Source organism: Alnus glutinosa, chromosome 5 (genome assembly GCF_958979055.1).
Source record: "Alnus glutinosa chromosome 5, dhAlnGlut1.1, whole genome shotgun sequence".
In the NCBI taxonomy this organism is placed as follows: Eukaryota; Viridiplantae; Streptophyta; class Magnoliopsida; order Fagales; family Betulaceae; genus Alnus; species Alnus glutinosa.
Genome location: NC_084890.1, coordinates 28,733,161 through 28,750,067, shown reverse-complemented (window position 1 = coordinate 28,750,067; position 16,907 = coordinate 28,733,161). Strand labels below are relative to the sequence as shown.

The following is a 16,907-nucleotide window of genomic DNA, read 5'->3' as shown; positions in this document are numbered from 1 at the left end:
ATGAGTTAACTGGGACTAGATGAAAATTAATAAAAACTAAATGTAGGCTGAATTTAACATAATCTGCTCGCGCCTAGGCCTTAACCATTCTTTACGCCAACAAATTTAACGATGAATTTGCAAGAAATGGACAGCGTGGACAATGAGGATGAAAAAGAATTATTTCTCGAATTTAATATTTGTTTTGAATTTGAAAACTAAAAGAGATAGAGAGAGCCACACGGTTTGGAGAGAGATTGAGAGAAAATATAGGAGAGATTTTAGGGTACTTTTTAATGCAGAGTTTAAATTTAGGTTGTTTCCTTAAAAATCATTGAAAGAAAAAAAATCCCTTAAAATTAAAGGACCATAGTAATCAAACTCGTGGTTGTGGGGATTCAAAACACACCCACTAGATTCACTATTTGAGCTTTTGTATCCCTTTGGTTTGATTTTTCACCTCCATGCTCTTCCTGTGATGCAAATTGATGGATAACTCTGATCGAACATCCCCTTAATTAGCACATTGAAAAGATTAAAACTCATTTTGGTTGCCAAATCTAAAGCTTTCTATATGAAGATGGGCTGAAAACTGCAAAAATACAATCAATATATACATGAGAAATGTTCAATTTACAGCTTGATTTCTCTCTCCTTTTTGGAGCCGAAATGGTTCTAATACCCAAGAGAAGTAAGGAGTTTTTGTTCTTGTGCTCAAACCCTAGCTTAACCCTACCAATGGCTTTTCAATATATATGTACAGTTTTTAAGAAGACGAAGCCATATATGAATGAAAATGTCCACTCAAAGTTGTTGGTGGCGATGAGAAAAACCAAAGGACATGGGCATCGAATGGACATGTGCCGGCAACATCAATCAGTTCAGTGGAAATATTCAATTTGAAATGCTCTGCTTAAAAGAAGGAAAAAAGTAGCAAATTAAAGTAAGAAGGAAAAAGACATAATACTAATTAATTAAGCAGTATCGTGGCATTAACTTTTCTTAAGAGTCTCCACTGAAACTCGCCAAATTCATATCTCATCTAGATTACGTGATGAGATCGAGGTCTACCGTCTACCCGAACGAAAAAGACAAGGCAGGAGTAAAAAAAATATAATAAAATAAAATAAAAAATGTAAAGGGTCACGTATATACAATATCATATTCCGTCGTAAGTCATTCATATGTATAGAGTAATACTACGTATCATCCTTATATTCTCTTTTTATTCTTTAAAATTGATGTGATTCTTAAAATTACTATTGAATTTATGATAGACCACTATTAGATTTTGATCAAATGGTAATTTTAATAGTCACATCAATTTTGGGAGGACAAAAGAGAGACACAAGTGTGATATGTAGTATTACTCATATATATATATATATATATATGAGATTTACAACAAAAAGAACTTCTATTATGAGTTTTAATATTAAGGTTAAATTCTTAAGCGCTGTTTTAATCATAACATTCAGAATACATGACTGATAAACTATATATTACAAGGAACTATTGACTAGTGCTTTAACAGTTTTTAGACCAATCATTTTCATTTTCACAAATGACTAGCGAGAACACTTTGAGTAAAAGATAATCAAAAGTAAAAACTACCTTGTACGTATACATTGCTTCCTCGATCAACAAAACACAAGGGAAAGAGACAAGCTAAAAGATAATTATAATTATATATTGCTTCCTCATTATAATTATAAAAGCTAAAAGCTAAAAGCTAAAAGATAATTAAAAGATAAGCTGTTGGAAGTGGTCGCCGCTAATAATTTAGTGTATATTTGCGGTAGCTTTTTAGCGGCAGATGCGTTGCTGATAAGGTATCTTTAGCGGTAACTTTGGTGTCGCCGCTAAAAAGTTGGCCGCTAATGTGCAAATTTCTTGTATTGATTCAGATTATGTACGTCTTACCCTGGCTACTATCATAGTCAATTATAAGGGGTACTGGAAAACCACAAACAGTGGAACCAAAAGCGAAGTGAAAACGTAGAAGGTTTAATGCTCGTGTGGAATTTTTCGCCAACGATTCTTGCCACCTCTTCTTAAACAACGTTGTTTTCATATATTTATATTATTATTATTATTATATGTGTGTGTCAATTTATGGTATTTATTTTTCAAATTTTTTCAATTTCAACCCTTGTTAAATTTTTTCATTAAATCCTGTCAAAATTTTCAAAATACCCCATTCTTTTTTAGGGAAAAAAGATTAAAAAAAAATAAAATAAAAAAATGCAAAGATTTAGGTGTTGGTCAGAATTTAAAAGAATTTGTAAAAATACCTATACCCGAATTTTTGAGAATTTTTATAATTTTTTTTTTTTTAAAAAAAATAACACGGGTATTTTCTCTGTTTTCATAATTTACATACAGTAAAAACTAATAAGAAACAATAAAAAAAAATTGCACAATATATCTAATTCATGCAAATTAATCTACATTTGTGGGACTATATGGGTCCTACGAATTTATAATAATTTAACGACTCTCCTTTTATCTTATAACATTCATTCGTACGTAGTAGGTAGAATTGAAGCATTTTGCCTCTGGGTTTTGTTGGAGCTATGGAACCAGAACAATCGTTGGGGGGATCTCTCCCCGTTCCTTGTGTTCAGGAACTGGCGAAGGAGACGACGGCGACTGTCCCGCCGAGGTATGTGCGTCCCGATCAGGAACCTCCCAACATGTCCGACTCCACAGCTTCTTTACCCCAAGTCCCAGTCATCAACATGCAAAAGCTATTCTCCCCGGAATTTATGCACTCTGAGTTGGAGAAGATGCACTATGCAAGCAAAGAATGGGGCTTCTTCCAGGTCATCCTCTCTCTCTCTCTCTCTCTCTCTCTCTCTCTCTCTCTCTCTTATAAACAGTTCTATATTAAGACCTATTGAGATTACTAAATTTCTAATCATGTGAAAATACTTATTGAATTAATTTCTACAGGGCTGTAAGTATATTTTACCTCTTTTTTGTGTGGGTGCTATGGTCTTCACATGTTCCTTTTTATCCCTCAGTAGGAAATTAAGTTCTAAATGATTCCCGTAATTAAAAAGAAAACAAAAGTTCTAAATGAATCTACCCATTACTAATTGAATTTCACAAAATCGACAAATTTCCAGTACCCCATCTGACTTTCCGGATCTTGACGAACATATAACTAATATTCAAAACAATTTTGAGATTTCAAATCAACATGCCTTTGAACTAAATAGTATTCCTTTTGGTTAAAAAAAAATTAGTAAGTGTAATTTAACTACATACGTCTTGACAATACATTTTATTGAAAATTAGAAGACCATTATTATTCTCTCAACTAAAAAGTAATTAAGGTACATACGGATTTGCAGTTCATTGTATTATGATCTATAAACATTTTAATAATTGAGTAGGTATGTGCATCGGATGTATCGGAATCAGAGTCCATGATTCCGTATATATTCCACACTACAAAAAATTGGTATTTTCGCCACTTGGCAACAATAACCGATACTGTAGCCACGTGGTGATTTTGCTATGTGGTAGATTAACCCACATCGCAATTTCACGACATGGGGTAATCTGCCACATAGCAAAATACTTTGTGTAGGTAATTAGCTACGTGGCTAAAATATTCATATTTTTTTCAAATATTTTTGAAGATTTGAAATTTTAGCCACATGCTTTATTGGCCACGTAGCAAATAAAACACGTGGCTAATTTTTTTTTATTTTTTATTTTTTATTTTTTTTTAGAAATTAAAATTTTAGCCACCTGGCAAATAACCCACGTGGCCAATTAGTTACATGGCAAATAATCCACGTCTCCATTTGCCTATATAGATTAAAAAAATTAATTAAAAAACAATTGGCCGATATGGACGTGTGCGGGACACAACATTTGTGTCCCGCGCGCACCAATATTGGGATTTCAAATTTGACTTTCTTATTAATATTTTCAATTTTTTTTTCTTCCTAAAAGGCTGCCTCACATTTAATGTTATCTTTCTCTCAGCTCTCTTCACACGTTTCTTTTCCCCTAAATCAAAAAAGAAAAAACAAAACTCTCTTCTCCCCAAAACTCTCTTCTCTATCTTGTCGATCTCTCTGATCCGTCAATCTCTCACTCTCTTCTTATTTTCCACAAGACTATTGACCACTCACCCCCACCGACTCGACCGCACGACTCATCGCCACCACCCGGGGAGATCGGCCAACTCAGAGAAGTAGAGATCAAGCTCGGGAGAGGGAGGAGATCCGGATCGCGAGGTGGAGAAAAAGGCGACGGAGGAGGCCTCCTTTTGGGTTATTTCTAGTCCTTTCTTATGGTGATTTTTGGTCGCTGGAGTTGGTGTTTTTTGGGTGGTTTTTGATGGTTTTTGTTGGTGACGGAGATGAAGGGTTGAGGACTCGCCAGGGGTTGGATTTTGGTCGTTTTTAGGTTGGATCTTTTGGATTGGATTTCAAGGGAGGAGGAAGGGAAGATTTCGTTGGCCCTTGAAGAAGTTTTCGACGAGGGAGAAAAAAAAAAAAAAAAAAGTTTTTTGCGAGGGCCAAAAACCGAGCACACCGTGAGGGGAAAAAAAAAAAAAAACCAATAACACTGAGATCCCAGCGTTAGCCGACGAGGGAACAAAAAAAAAATCCCTGCAAGGGCCAAAAAGAAAACAGAACTTGCCGATTTTTTTTTTTTTTTTTTTTAAAAAAATGTTTTTAGAGACCTGGGTTAGGGGTACGTGGCTAATTGCATTTATTTTCCTTTTTTTTTTTTAATTTTTTTAAAAAATTAAAATTACATTTAGCCACATGTCAGTGGCATGTGCCTAAATCCCACGTCGCTAAAAAACCACGTTTTTGGAATGTCGCGAGGCTAAATTGCATTTTGTTACTACCTGATTTGCTACGCAGGCCCCACATAGCTAACGAATGTGGCGAACCGTTGGCCACGTGGTTCACACTCAGCCACGTCTCTAAATGTAGGTGGCTAAATGCCAACATTTTTGTAGTGCCACTTCAGTTAGCTTCGAAAAAGTCAGAAAATTTCTAACTCTTCAATCCTCTGATGGAGGCTATTTTTACCCTGCCTTCGCCTTCGAACAGTCGAAGCCAATCAAAATAGTCGAAGATAGCTCAGACAAACATATCTCTCCGTCTTCGTATGAGATGAAGTCGACGCTTCATCTTCGTGTGTCTTCGTCTCTGATGAAGATGCTTCCAGGTGCAAGTGATTGTCAGAAGAGAGACAAGACACAAGAATGATATAAGATGAGAACGAATTGATTCTTTTTCAGGGTAGGTCTGAAGAGAGATAAGACAAGGGACGATGATGGGGCTTTTTTATATTTATCCTCATTATTTTAATATATAAATTGAAATTATAAGAAAAGTGATAATTTGACAATTGACATGATGTATCAATGCAAAAGTTAATTGAGGATATTTCAGAGGAAAAAAATAGTTTGACACCGCTTAGAAAGTGGGGTCACGGCAAAAAGCCGAGTTGGCTTTCTCTCTCAAATAGAACTATTTTGATATTTCTTTTTAAGTAAAAACTTGAGATGGTTTTGCAGTTAATAGATCATGGGGTGAGTAATAGATTGTTGGATAACATGAAATTCGACATTCAAGAATTTTTTAAGCTGCCGATGGAAGAGAAGAAGAAGTATTGGCAAGAACCAGGAGATTTGGAAGGGTATGGGCAGGCCTTTGTCGTATCTGAGGAGCAAAAGCTTGACTGGGGAGACATGTTCTACATGGTAATGCTTCCAACCTATTTGAGGAAGCCCCACTTGTTCCCCAAGCTCCCCATACCGTTCAGGTCCCCTCTCTCTCTCTCTCTCTCACGATGAAAATGATGAGCATCTCGAAGAGAAATGCTACACATTTAGTCCAGTGTTCACTCTATGATATGTTAGTAAAAATCACCATTATATTCTACTTGTACTTTTATTTGTTATTTCATCCAATAGTGATTTTTATTATCAGGTCAGGAAGTAAAAACTTGGAAATGAATATTTGAGAGTATGTGTAGCACTCGTCCATCTTTTATCAATAGTGGTAACCAGGGCATGAGTAGCTAATGATGCTTTAGTAGTTATTAGGAAATGATACTAAAATATTTTTTTCTTTTCTTTTTCAAGATAAAGAGTTTAAACCACATACTCCACCACCGAAAAATGTACTGTAAACAAGTAAACGTATAAGCTATTAAAGATGAAGGAGTAGTCTTGATCTTTAAATTTTCACATGCAGAGATAACTTAGAAGCTTACTCAACAGAGCTTCAAAACCTTGCAATGAAAATCCTTGAACTTATGGAAAAAGCTCTAAAAATGGAAAATAATGACATGAAGAACCTCTTTGAAGATGGGATGCAGGGAGTTAGAATAAACTACTACCCCCCATGTCCGCAACCAGAGCTTGTGATTGGCCTCACTCCACACTCCGATTCTGTCGGCCTAACAATCCTCCTCCAACTCAATGAAATGGAAGGCCTCCAGATAAGAAAAGATGGGATGTGGATGCCTATTAAACCCCTCCCTAATGCTTTTATTGTCAACATCGGAGACATTTTGGAGGTAAATCATGGACTTTGTTTTGTGCTTTCTTCTTATTGTACAGATTTTCTAGAACCAAACATATGCTTGAGTTACCAAAATTGTCTTTTATGAGTTTTCCATGCATGTTTTGGCAGATTGTGACCAATGGAATATACCGTAGCATTGAGCATCGAGCTACTGTTAACTCAGTAAAGGAGAGGCTCTCTATGGCCACATTTTACAGCCCTAGACTGGAAGGAGATATGGGTCCAGCACCAAGCCTTATTACTCCAGAATCACCAGCATTGTTCAAAAGAATAGGGGTTGTAGATTACTTCAGGGGATATTTCTCTCGTAAACTCGATGGGAAGTCGTACATTGATGTCATGAGGGTCTAGAATGAGGAATAGAAAGGCTATTGAGAATTATCTTTCAGATTGAAAAACTCAATGACTACAGTATTACTACTCTATATATAAAGAAATAAATACCATGAAAGCTATTGTGTAAAATGAGTGCTACCTATTGGCGGATCCTATGTTCAATATCCTGTTTTGATTATATGTAAGCCATATTTAAATAAACACATATTCATGATAAAATTGTTTGTTTTGCCAATGCCCAATGAACTTATCATTCCTTCCAGAGTAAAAAATCAACCACCAGACTTTAGAGCTTAAACTTGATGGAGAAGCATGGAGTAATTAATTAAATTCATGGGGGGCACTAGTAGTCTCTTGTTTTGGGGAAAAAAGAAAAAAGAAAAGAAGAGAGAGAAGAAGCAGATGAAGTAGAAGAAATATCATAACTGTAAATTCAAGGGGGATAAGTTTTGATGTCCAAGCTAGCCCATGCAAGGACAAATTTAAAGATTTAATGAGTCACCCTATAAAGTGGAAATTTAATTTCAAGTATGAAGTTGAGCAATTTTAAAGAACTAACTTCTTATTTTGTCCATGCAAATTTAATGATAAACTTTTAAACTTCTAATTAAAGGTTTAAACATCTCCTCGAGTCCTCGTAAATTTAATCTCGTGATTCTCAACCTCCAAATCCTTATGCCAAAGGACTTCAAACCACTATAATATTTGAAAAATGTTAAAGATATTTAATATTATGAATCACCTCGGTAAGTAGAAAGTTAGTCCTGAGTGTAAGGTCGAGAAATTTTAGAGATCTTACTTTTTATTTGTCAACACAAGTTTAACCATATATAAACCTTTAAACTTTTATACTCAACATGAACATTAACCATTGACCTTCAATTCAGAATACTGTTATGCAAATAGATAGCATGTTATTGTGGTAAAGTCCTTGGGGTGGTTCGGCCACCCTTAGACTGGCCCTAGCCGGCTATTCTCATTGGCCAAAATGGGGGTGTGGGATATGACTCTAATTTACCTCAATGTTAACTTTTAAAAACATTGGATAAATATTTTGAAGGCTTTCATCCGAATTGTAGAACCTCATTTTAAGTTTCTATGACGTGAAGAAACAAGTTTTAAAACTTATTTTGCCGATTTATGTATATTTTTCTTTCTTGGAAATATATAGATCAAATTATCTATTTAAACCAAATTTATTGGTTGCTATGTATTTTTTAATAGTCTCAAGGCTCTCAACTTATGCCCTCATATCTTATAATTTCTTGTAATGCCCTCAGCCATAACCATGCCTATCTTCTAATGTGTCCAACAATGGTTTTGGTTTTTGTGCTATCCATGAAAAGCTGTCTCCATGTGTGCGTTCATATTGTTTTCAAAATTTTAGGTCCTTTTTAGTTTCATCAGTGCAGCTATTTATAAATTTTCCTTGCTTGCTTTACTGGTCATCCAATTCACCTTTGTTATTTCAGCTAAGCTTCTTTTATGGTCATCATTCATTAGTGGGTACCTTGGGTTTCAACTTTCTACCAAAAAGAAAAGAATATACAATCATAGGAAAAAGAGAAAAAAAGGGGTAGGGGAAAAGAGATAAAGATAGAAATAGAATGGGAGATTATGGAAGAAACGACAATTTTGGACAAGCAATAGCTGCTAGTGGTTTTTTTTTTTTTTTTTTTTCTCTACAGCACTTGTGGTTGTTAGATGTGATTTTGTTTTGCTTCTTTATTTGCAATTGTTTAGTGCTCTGTTCACAGTACTCTAGCTAGTACAGGTTTTGTTTGGCTTGTTGTGTTTTTTCTCTACTTGTGTGTAGTTGTTTAGTTTGATTTCCTTCTGAAGATTGTAATTTTTGGTTCTAGCATTTTATACGCTGGAGTATTTGTACAGGGTCACCTTGTAGACTAGTTGTTGTGGTTCTATTTTGTGCACTTTGTAGACTGATTTGGATGGGTTGCTAGCTTGTTGATTTTATCTATCAGGGACACTTAGAAGGTTTGAAGCTTATCTTTTTTCTTTTTCTTTTTCCTTTTTTTTTTTAAAGTGCATATGAATGAGGCAACAATTGATTCTCGCCCAACCAAAACAAAGCACTCGAAGATCAAGGAAACCGTTGAAACTATTGACGATAAGATCATGGAAGCTGCTGAAACGTTTAACAATAAGATCAAAGAAGCTGATGAAGATAAGGATGCAAGAGGAGTTAGAATAAAATGAACTTCATGTACTCAAGATACAGATTGTATTTTCAAACATTAGGTCATCTCTTTTTAAGTGTGTGTATGTACAACAGCTTTTTTTGTACAGGATGTGATTATCTAAAATTGTCTAATGTATTATTAAAAGGCTCAAACTTGACTGTTAAAGTGGTGTTGATGGATTTAGGTTTATGAAAAATTGTTTGATGTGATAGAAAATTGAGAAGTGTTTTATATGAGACGAATACAAATGGAGATAAATTGGCAAGTTGGATTTATAAAGATGACGTTTGTTGGTCCGCTCTGATGCTTAAGTTAGCTTCTGCTTTAAGAAAATCTGTTAATTCCAGAAATCAATCCCCCTTTCATACCTGGGGTAAGAGCCTATTTATAGGTTGAATGGTGTGCACCTTTACTGCTAGGGTTTCGCTCTGTTTTTGCTTGGAGGTGCCGTCAGAGTCTGACCTAGACTCCGACGCCTCCCGCTTTCAATATCGGGATTCTTTCCTTATAAAACTCTAGAGATATCCTGGGCGGCAAATCCGAGATTTACCTTCCATTTCCGGATTTTCCGGGAATGAATGTGATCCCACAAAATTTGGGTTGCTGCTCCTTCCTTAATTGGGCAAATAACTGAGTCTCAGTCTCAGGATGTCTGTATTCCTGAGACCTAAGCTGATTATAAAACATGCCTTGCATTCTCGAGAATGGCTGCTCGATGTCTACCTCTCAGGATTGGACTATCTTGAGAGTCCCGCTATCTTGGCTGCTTAGTACCTATCTCCCGGGATGGGACTTTCCAAGGAGTTCTGCTATTTCTCCTTTTCTGGGTCGGTATTGACCCGAAGGCTAGTCTAATTGGAATTATTTCCAACAGTTACCCTCCAATTCTCTTATTTTAGGCATATTTGGGTAATGAGAATTCTGTGCCTCAAAATGTCTGAGCCTTGTCTCCTTTTGAAAACTTGCAAACCTTAGAGTTAAATTCGACCCCTTATTACCTTCTTGCTTTTCCTTAGGGCTTTCTCTCTATCTTCTGGGATGGCTGATTCCTAAAAACCTGTAAACCTGAGGGTTAAATCCAACCCCCCATGCCTCCTTGTTTTTCCTTAGGATTTTCTCTCTATCTCCCTAGATAAAACTATCCGGGAGTCCTGCCGAGTAAAGACCTATAACCCGCAAAACCCGAGGGTTAACTCCGACCCCTATTCTTTCTCCTTTCTTTTTTTGCAGGGTTGTCCCCCTAGATTCCTGCTGAGAAACCTGCAAAATCCAAGGGTTTAATCAAACCCCCTATATCTTCTTCTCTGCAGGGTGGTTTCACTAGATTTTCCTCAGAGTTTTCTCCTTGCCTTACTTTTCCTCAGGGTTTTCTCCCTGGCTCACAGTTTAGGACTAACCGAGAGACTTTCCTTCTTGCTCTCGGTATAGGACTAACCAAGAGACTCTTTCTTCTTGCTCTCGGTATAGGACTAATCGAGAGACTCTTTCTTCTTGCTCTCGGTTAGCTCTGTATAGGACTAACGAAGAGTTTTACTTGCTGCCTTTCTCTTTCCTGTAAAAGAAGTGACATCAACAAGTTCCTGGTCCCTAGACCAGGAACGCTCCGATGATTAAGTCAGCTATATTATTTTATTCTGAAAAATACTCATCCCAAATCTTGGGAATTCTTCTTATCTTTATTATAACTGAGATAACAATCTTGTTCTTTAAAACATAACAGCTAATAAATATGAGTCTTTCCCAGGACTACCAGCCAACCTTACTACCTGATCTTGGTCATATCATGTTCTAGCCTCACCTCTCTAATCTGCGGGCTCCTGCTTCTTCGATTCTCTTTTCTTTCTTCATCCTCCTGGGGATCATCTTCCCGACCGATCCCTCTCGTCTGGCTGAGGTCGGCCTCGGGGCTGATAGTTGCCTGCTATTTCAAGGCCAATTCCTTTGTTATCCTAAGAATCGGACTAGCTTGCCGTTCTTTATGAGCTCTTCAATTAACAGCCTTAGGGTTATACACCCCTCGGTGTAATGGCCTCTCTGCTCATGGTAATCGCAATACTTGCCCTCATTCTTCTGTGGAAGGTTTCCTAGTATCTTCGGTGGATGGCGAAACTCCGGATCTCTCTTAATTTCCATGAGAACTTCCGATCTCTCGGCATTCAAAGGTGTAAAGTTGTAATCCTTAAATTTCTTGACCTGCCTCTGATCTCTCACTCTCTTCTTATTTTCCACAAGACGATCAACCACTCACCTCCACCGGCTCGGCCGCATGACTCATCGCTACCACCAAGGGAAATCGGCCAACTCAAAGAAGTAGAGATCAAGATCGAGAAAGGGAGGAGATCTGGATCGAGAGATGGAGAAAGAAGGCGACGGAGGAGGCCTCCTTTTTGGTTATTTCTAGTCCTTTTTCATGGTGATTTTTGCTCCTTTTTGGTCCTTTTTGTTGGTCGCCGGAGTTGGCTTTTTTTTTGTGTGTGATTTTTGGTGGTTTTTGTCGGTGACGGAGATGATGGGTTGAGAACTCGCCAGGGGTTGGATTTTGGTCGTTTTTGGGTTGGATTTCATGGGGTGAGGAAGTGGAAGATTTCGCTGGCCCTTGAAGAAGTTTCCAGGGAGGGAGAAAAAAAAAAAAAAAAACAAGTTTCCGGCGAGGGCAAAAAACCAAGCACACCGATGATGGGAAAAAAAAAATCAATAACGCTGGGATCCCGGCGTTATCCAACGAGGGAACAAAAAAAATAATAAAATAAAATAAAATAAAATAAAAATCTAGCGAGGGCCAAACAAAAAAAAAAAAGAACTCATCGGATTATTTTTATTTTTATTTTTTTTAAAAAAATGTTTTTAGTGACGTGGGTTAGGGGTATGTGGCTAATTGCATTTATTTTCATTTTTTATTTTTTTAAATTTTATTTAGCCACATGTTAGTGGCATGTGGCTAAATCCCACGTTGCTAAATAACCACATTTTTGGAATGTCGCGTGGCTAAATTGCATTTTGCGACTACCTGATTCGCTACGCGGGCCCCACGTAGCTAATGGCACTTGGCGAACCGTTAGCCACATGGTTCACACTTAGCCACGTCTCCAAATGTAGGTGGCTAAATGCCAACTGGTATAGCTCGGGACTCGCCGGCTACACGTGGATTTTAAATTTATATATGTTTTACCACTCGCAATAGTACGTATCGATTGTACTATAGTAAGGGTGATCGAATCACAGAGATTATTGGTTGTTTTGCGTAATGGAATATGGAAAGGAACGCATTTAACTTAACTTAAAAACAAAAAAATAAAAGTAAAGGTTGTAGAATTGAAGCTACAACGACAAGGTGAAGAAATAAAAGCGGGAAATGAAAACAAACGTAAAGAAAACTTAGGGTGTTGATCCTATCCAATCCTCCACCAATGCAATGCTTAAAGTCTATATGGATCTTCCTAACATGCTTGATATGAGCGCGTAATGGGCGTCAACCATTACAACGATCTCGACGTGAAAACACTCTAGTTAAAACGTAATCATAAAGCACCTAGGTTTACATTAATCTACTCCACGTAAAGACTAAACTATAATTGAAAAAACATTTACTCTACCAAAGGTGTGGAGTGACTAATGTTCCCTAGCTTACTACTCTATAACACATCCTAATGAGTATATACAATACATGAAAACCCTAATTAGGCTACAATGATAAGATATCTAGTTTCACACCAAAACATTCCACATAAAGTTAAACTACAATTGAAAAACGATTTAAACTACCAAAGGTGTGAAACGACCGATATTCCGTAGTATACCCTATAAGGTGACTCTAATGAGAAATCATACATCATGTCAAATAGCTTCATTGCAAAAGACATCATTCTTGTTTCCAAGAATGTTGGTTTTACTCAAGACTTCAAGAAAAACTCATAGACAAGTTAATCTATTTTTCATGAATAATTGGATTGGAATATTGATACCAAAACCTTTTAGCATGGGTTTTGATATCCTCAGCCCTCACAATCATCAAACATCTAAAGAAAATCCTAAGAACCTCAAGAACACTACATGGTTTTGGATAGGACTTGGATCAAACCCTAAGACTTAAATTAGCTAGACATGAATTTAAACTAATCTAGGCATGGAAATGAATGAAAACAGTAAAGGAACAAAGGAGGAATGAATTGAAATCAACTATATTAGACTTAAAGAAATTTGGATTACAAAAGAGGAAGAAGAAAACTAACTAGAATATGAAGAACAAAGGAAAAACAACAAGGAAACAAACTCTCTGGATTTCGGTCCAGAGAGTAGCATCTAAGTAAATGAAAATACAAGAAATTGAAGTGATACACCTGAGCAAATCCGAATAAACCCCAAAAGATGCATGTTCTAACCTAAATCCCTAATATCATATATATAGAGAATTGGATTTACAAAAGACCATCAAGAGCTAATCCTAGCCACACAAACAGAGCTGGTCGGCGTCCATTTCTGTCCACAAAATCCAACTTATGATTTGAATTGCATAAAGAATGCAAAGATCTGGAAATATCTGATTTTCTGGAAGATGCGAAGTCGATCGATCGAATTATTAGCTGTACAAATAGTAGATCGATCGAATTGCCTTGGACGATTCTTCAACTTGCAGGAAAATGACTAAAGTACTCTTGATGTATTTTCAGGTCTAATTCAAGTGTTTTGAATTAGATTTCAACTAAGACCTGAAAATAAGATAAAATACAAAAACTACGATAAAACGTTATATATACAATACGAACTAGGTCTAACAAATGCAAATAAAGGGGTCTTGAATCAAACAATTCAAGACTTATCACCAACTTTTTTGAAGTGCCACTTAAGTTTCGAGAAAGTCAGAAAATTTTGAACTCTTCAATCCTCTAATGGAGGCTATTTTTACCTTGCCTTCGCCTTCGAACAGTTGAAGCCAATCAAATTAGTCGAAGATAGCTCAGACAAACAGACCTCTCCGTCTTCGTATGAGATGAAGTCAATGCTTCATCTTCGTGTGTCTTCGTCTTTGATGAAGATGCTTCCAGGTGCAAGCGATTGTCAGAAGAGAGACAAGACACAAGAATGATATAAGATGAGAACGAATTGATTCTTTTTCGGGGTAGGTTTGAAGAGAGACAAGAGAAGGGAAGATGATGGGTCACTTTAGCACCTTGGAGATTCATGTCAATATTTTAATATTGACTGTTAGTTGATGGGGCTTTTTTATATTTATCCTCATTATTTAATATATAAATTGACATTATAAGAAAAATGATAATTTGACAATTGACATGACATATCAATGCAAAAGTTAATTGAGGAGATTTCAGAGAAAAAGAAAAGTTTGACGCCGCTTAGAAATAGGGGTCACAGCAGAAGGCCGAGTACGTTGGCTTTCTCTCCCAAATAGAACTATTTTGATATTTCTTTTTAAGTAAAATTTGAGATGTGTTTGCAGTTAATAGATCATGGGGTGAGTAATAGATTGTTGGAGAACATGAAATTTGACATTCAAGAATTTTTTAAGCTGCCGATGGAAGAGAAAAAGAAGTATTGGCAAGAACTAGGAGATTTGGAAGGGTATGGGCAGGCCTTTGTTGTATCCGATGAACAAAAGCTTGACTAGGGAGACATGTTCTACATGGTCATGCTTCCAACCTAATTGACGAAGTCCCACTTGTTCCCCAAGCTCCCCATACCGTTCAGGTTCGATCTCTCTCTCTCTCTCACGATGAAAAAGATGAGCATCTAGAAAAGAAATGCTACACATAGAGACCAGTATTCACTCTCTGATATGGTAGTAAAAATCACTATTATATTCTACTTGTACTTTTATTTGTTATTGCATCCAATAGTTATTTTCATTATCAGGTCAGGAAGTAAAAAATTGGAAATGAATATTTGAGAGTACGTGTAGCACTCGTCCATCTTGAAACATTAGTGGCAACCAAGGCATAAGTAGCTAATGATGCTTTAGTAGTTATTAGGAAATGATACTAAAATATTTTTTTTTTCTTTTCTTTTCCAAGATAAAGAGTTTAAATCACATACTCCACTGCCGAAAAATGTACTGTAAACAAGTAAACGTATAAGCTATTAAAGATGAAGGAGTAGTCTTGATCTTTAAATTTTCACATGCAGAGATAACTTAGAAGCTTACTCAACAGAGCTTCAAAACCTTGCAATGAAACTCCTTGAACTTATGGCAAAAGCTCTAAAAATGAAAAATAATGACATGAAGAACCTCTTTGAAGATGGGATGCAGGGAGTTAGAATAAACTACTACCCCCCATGTCCGCAACCAGAGCTTGTGATTGGCCTCAGTCCACACTCTGATGCTGTAGGCCTAGCAATGCTCCTCCAACTCAATGAAATGGAAGGCCTCCAGAAAAGGAAAGATGGGATGTGAATGTCTATTAAACCCTTCCCTAATGCTTTTATTGTCAACATCAGAGACATTTTGGAGGTAAATCATGGACTTTTTTTGTGCTTTCTTCTTATTGTACATATTTTTTAGAACCAAACATATGCTTGAGTTACCAAAACTTGTCTTTTATGCGTTTTCCATGCATGTTTTGGCAGATTGTGACCAATGGAATATACCGTAGCATTGAGCATCAGGCTACTGTTAACTCAATAAAGGAGAGGCTCTCTATGGCCACATTTTACAGCCCTAGACTAAAAGGAGATATGGGTCTAGCACCAAGCCTTATTACTCCAGAATCACCAACATTGTTCAAAAGAATAGGGGTTTCAGATTACTTCAGGGGACTTTTCTCTCGTAAACTCGATGGGAAGTCGTACATTGATATGATGTCATAAGGGTCCAAAATGAGGAATAGAAAGGCTATTGAGAATTATCTTTCAAATTGAAAAAATCAATGACTACAGTATTAATTACTACTATATATATAAAGAAATAAATACCATGAAAGCTATTGTGTAAAATGAGTGCTACCTATTGGCGGATCCTATGACCAATATCTTGTTTTGATTATATGTAAGCCATATTTAAATAAACACATATTCATGATAAAATTGTTTGTTTTGCCAATTCCCAATGAACTTATCATTCCTTCCAGAGTAAAAAAATCAACCACCAGACTTTAGAGCTTAAACTTGATGGCGAAGCATGGAGTAATTAATTAAATTCATGGGGGCACTGTAGTCTCTTGTTTTGGGGGGAAAAAATAAAGAAAAGGAGAGAGGGAAGAAGCAGACGAAGTAGAAGAAATATCATAGCTATAAATTCAAGGGGACTGAGTTTTGATGTCTAAGCTAGCCCATGCAAGGACACTTTATAGATTTAATGAGTCACCCTACAAAGTGGAAATTTAATTTTAAGTATGGGGTTGATCAATTTTAAAGAACTAACTTCTTATTTTGTCCATGCAAATTTAACGATAAACCTTTAAACTTGTAATTAAAGGTTTAAACATCTCCTCGAGTCCTCGTAAATTTAATTTCGTGATTCTCAACCTCCAAATCCTTAAGCCAAAGGACTTCAAACCACTATAATATTTGAAAAATGTTAAAGATATTTAATATTATGAATCACCTCGGTAAGTAGAAAGTTAGTCTTGAGTGTGAGGTCGAGAAATTTTAGAGAACTTACTTTTTATTTGTCAACTTAAGTTTAACCATATATAAACCTTTAAACTTTTTAAACTCAACATGAACATTAACCATTGACCTTCAATTCAAAATACTGTTGTGCAAATAAATAGCATGTTATTGTTGTAAGCTCCTTGAGGTAGTTCGGCCACTCCAAAAACCCTAGCCGGCTATTCTCATTGGCCAAAATGGGGGTGGATATGACTCT

General features: G+C 36.3%; 1 protein-coding gene across 1 annotated transcript; it reads left to right on the top strand.

Annotated features, from left to right (window-relative positions):
- Window positions 1–2,526: 2,526 nt before the first annotated feature.
- Window positions 2,527–7,122, top strand: LOC133868410 (protein SRG1-like). The gene is made up of 4 exons (XM_062305298.1): window positions 2,527–2,804; window positions 5,537–5,784; window positions 6,219–6,543; window positions 6,660–7,122. Exons 1-4 carry the CDS (start codon window positions 2,556–2,558, stop codon window positions 6,900–6,902), a joined length of 1,065 nt encoding a protein of 354 aa, XP_062161282.1. The 5' UTR covers window positions 2,527–2,555; the 3' UTR covers window positions 6,903–7,122.
- Window positions 7,123–16,907: the final 9,785 nt, after the last annotated feature.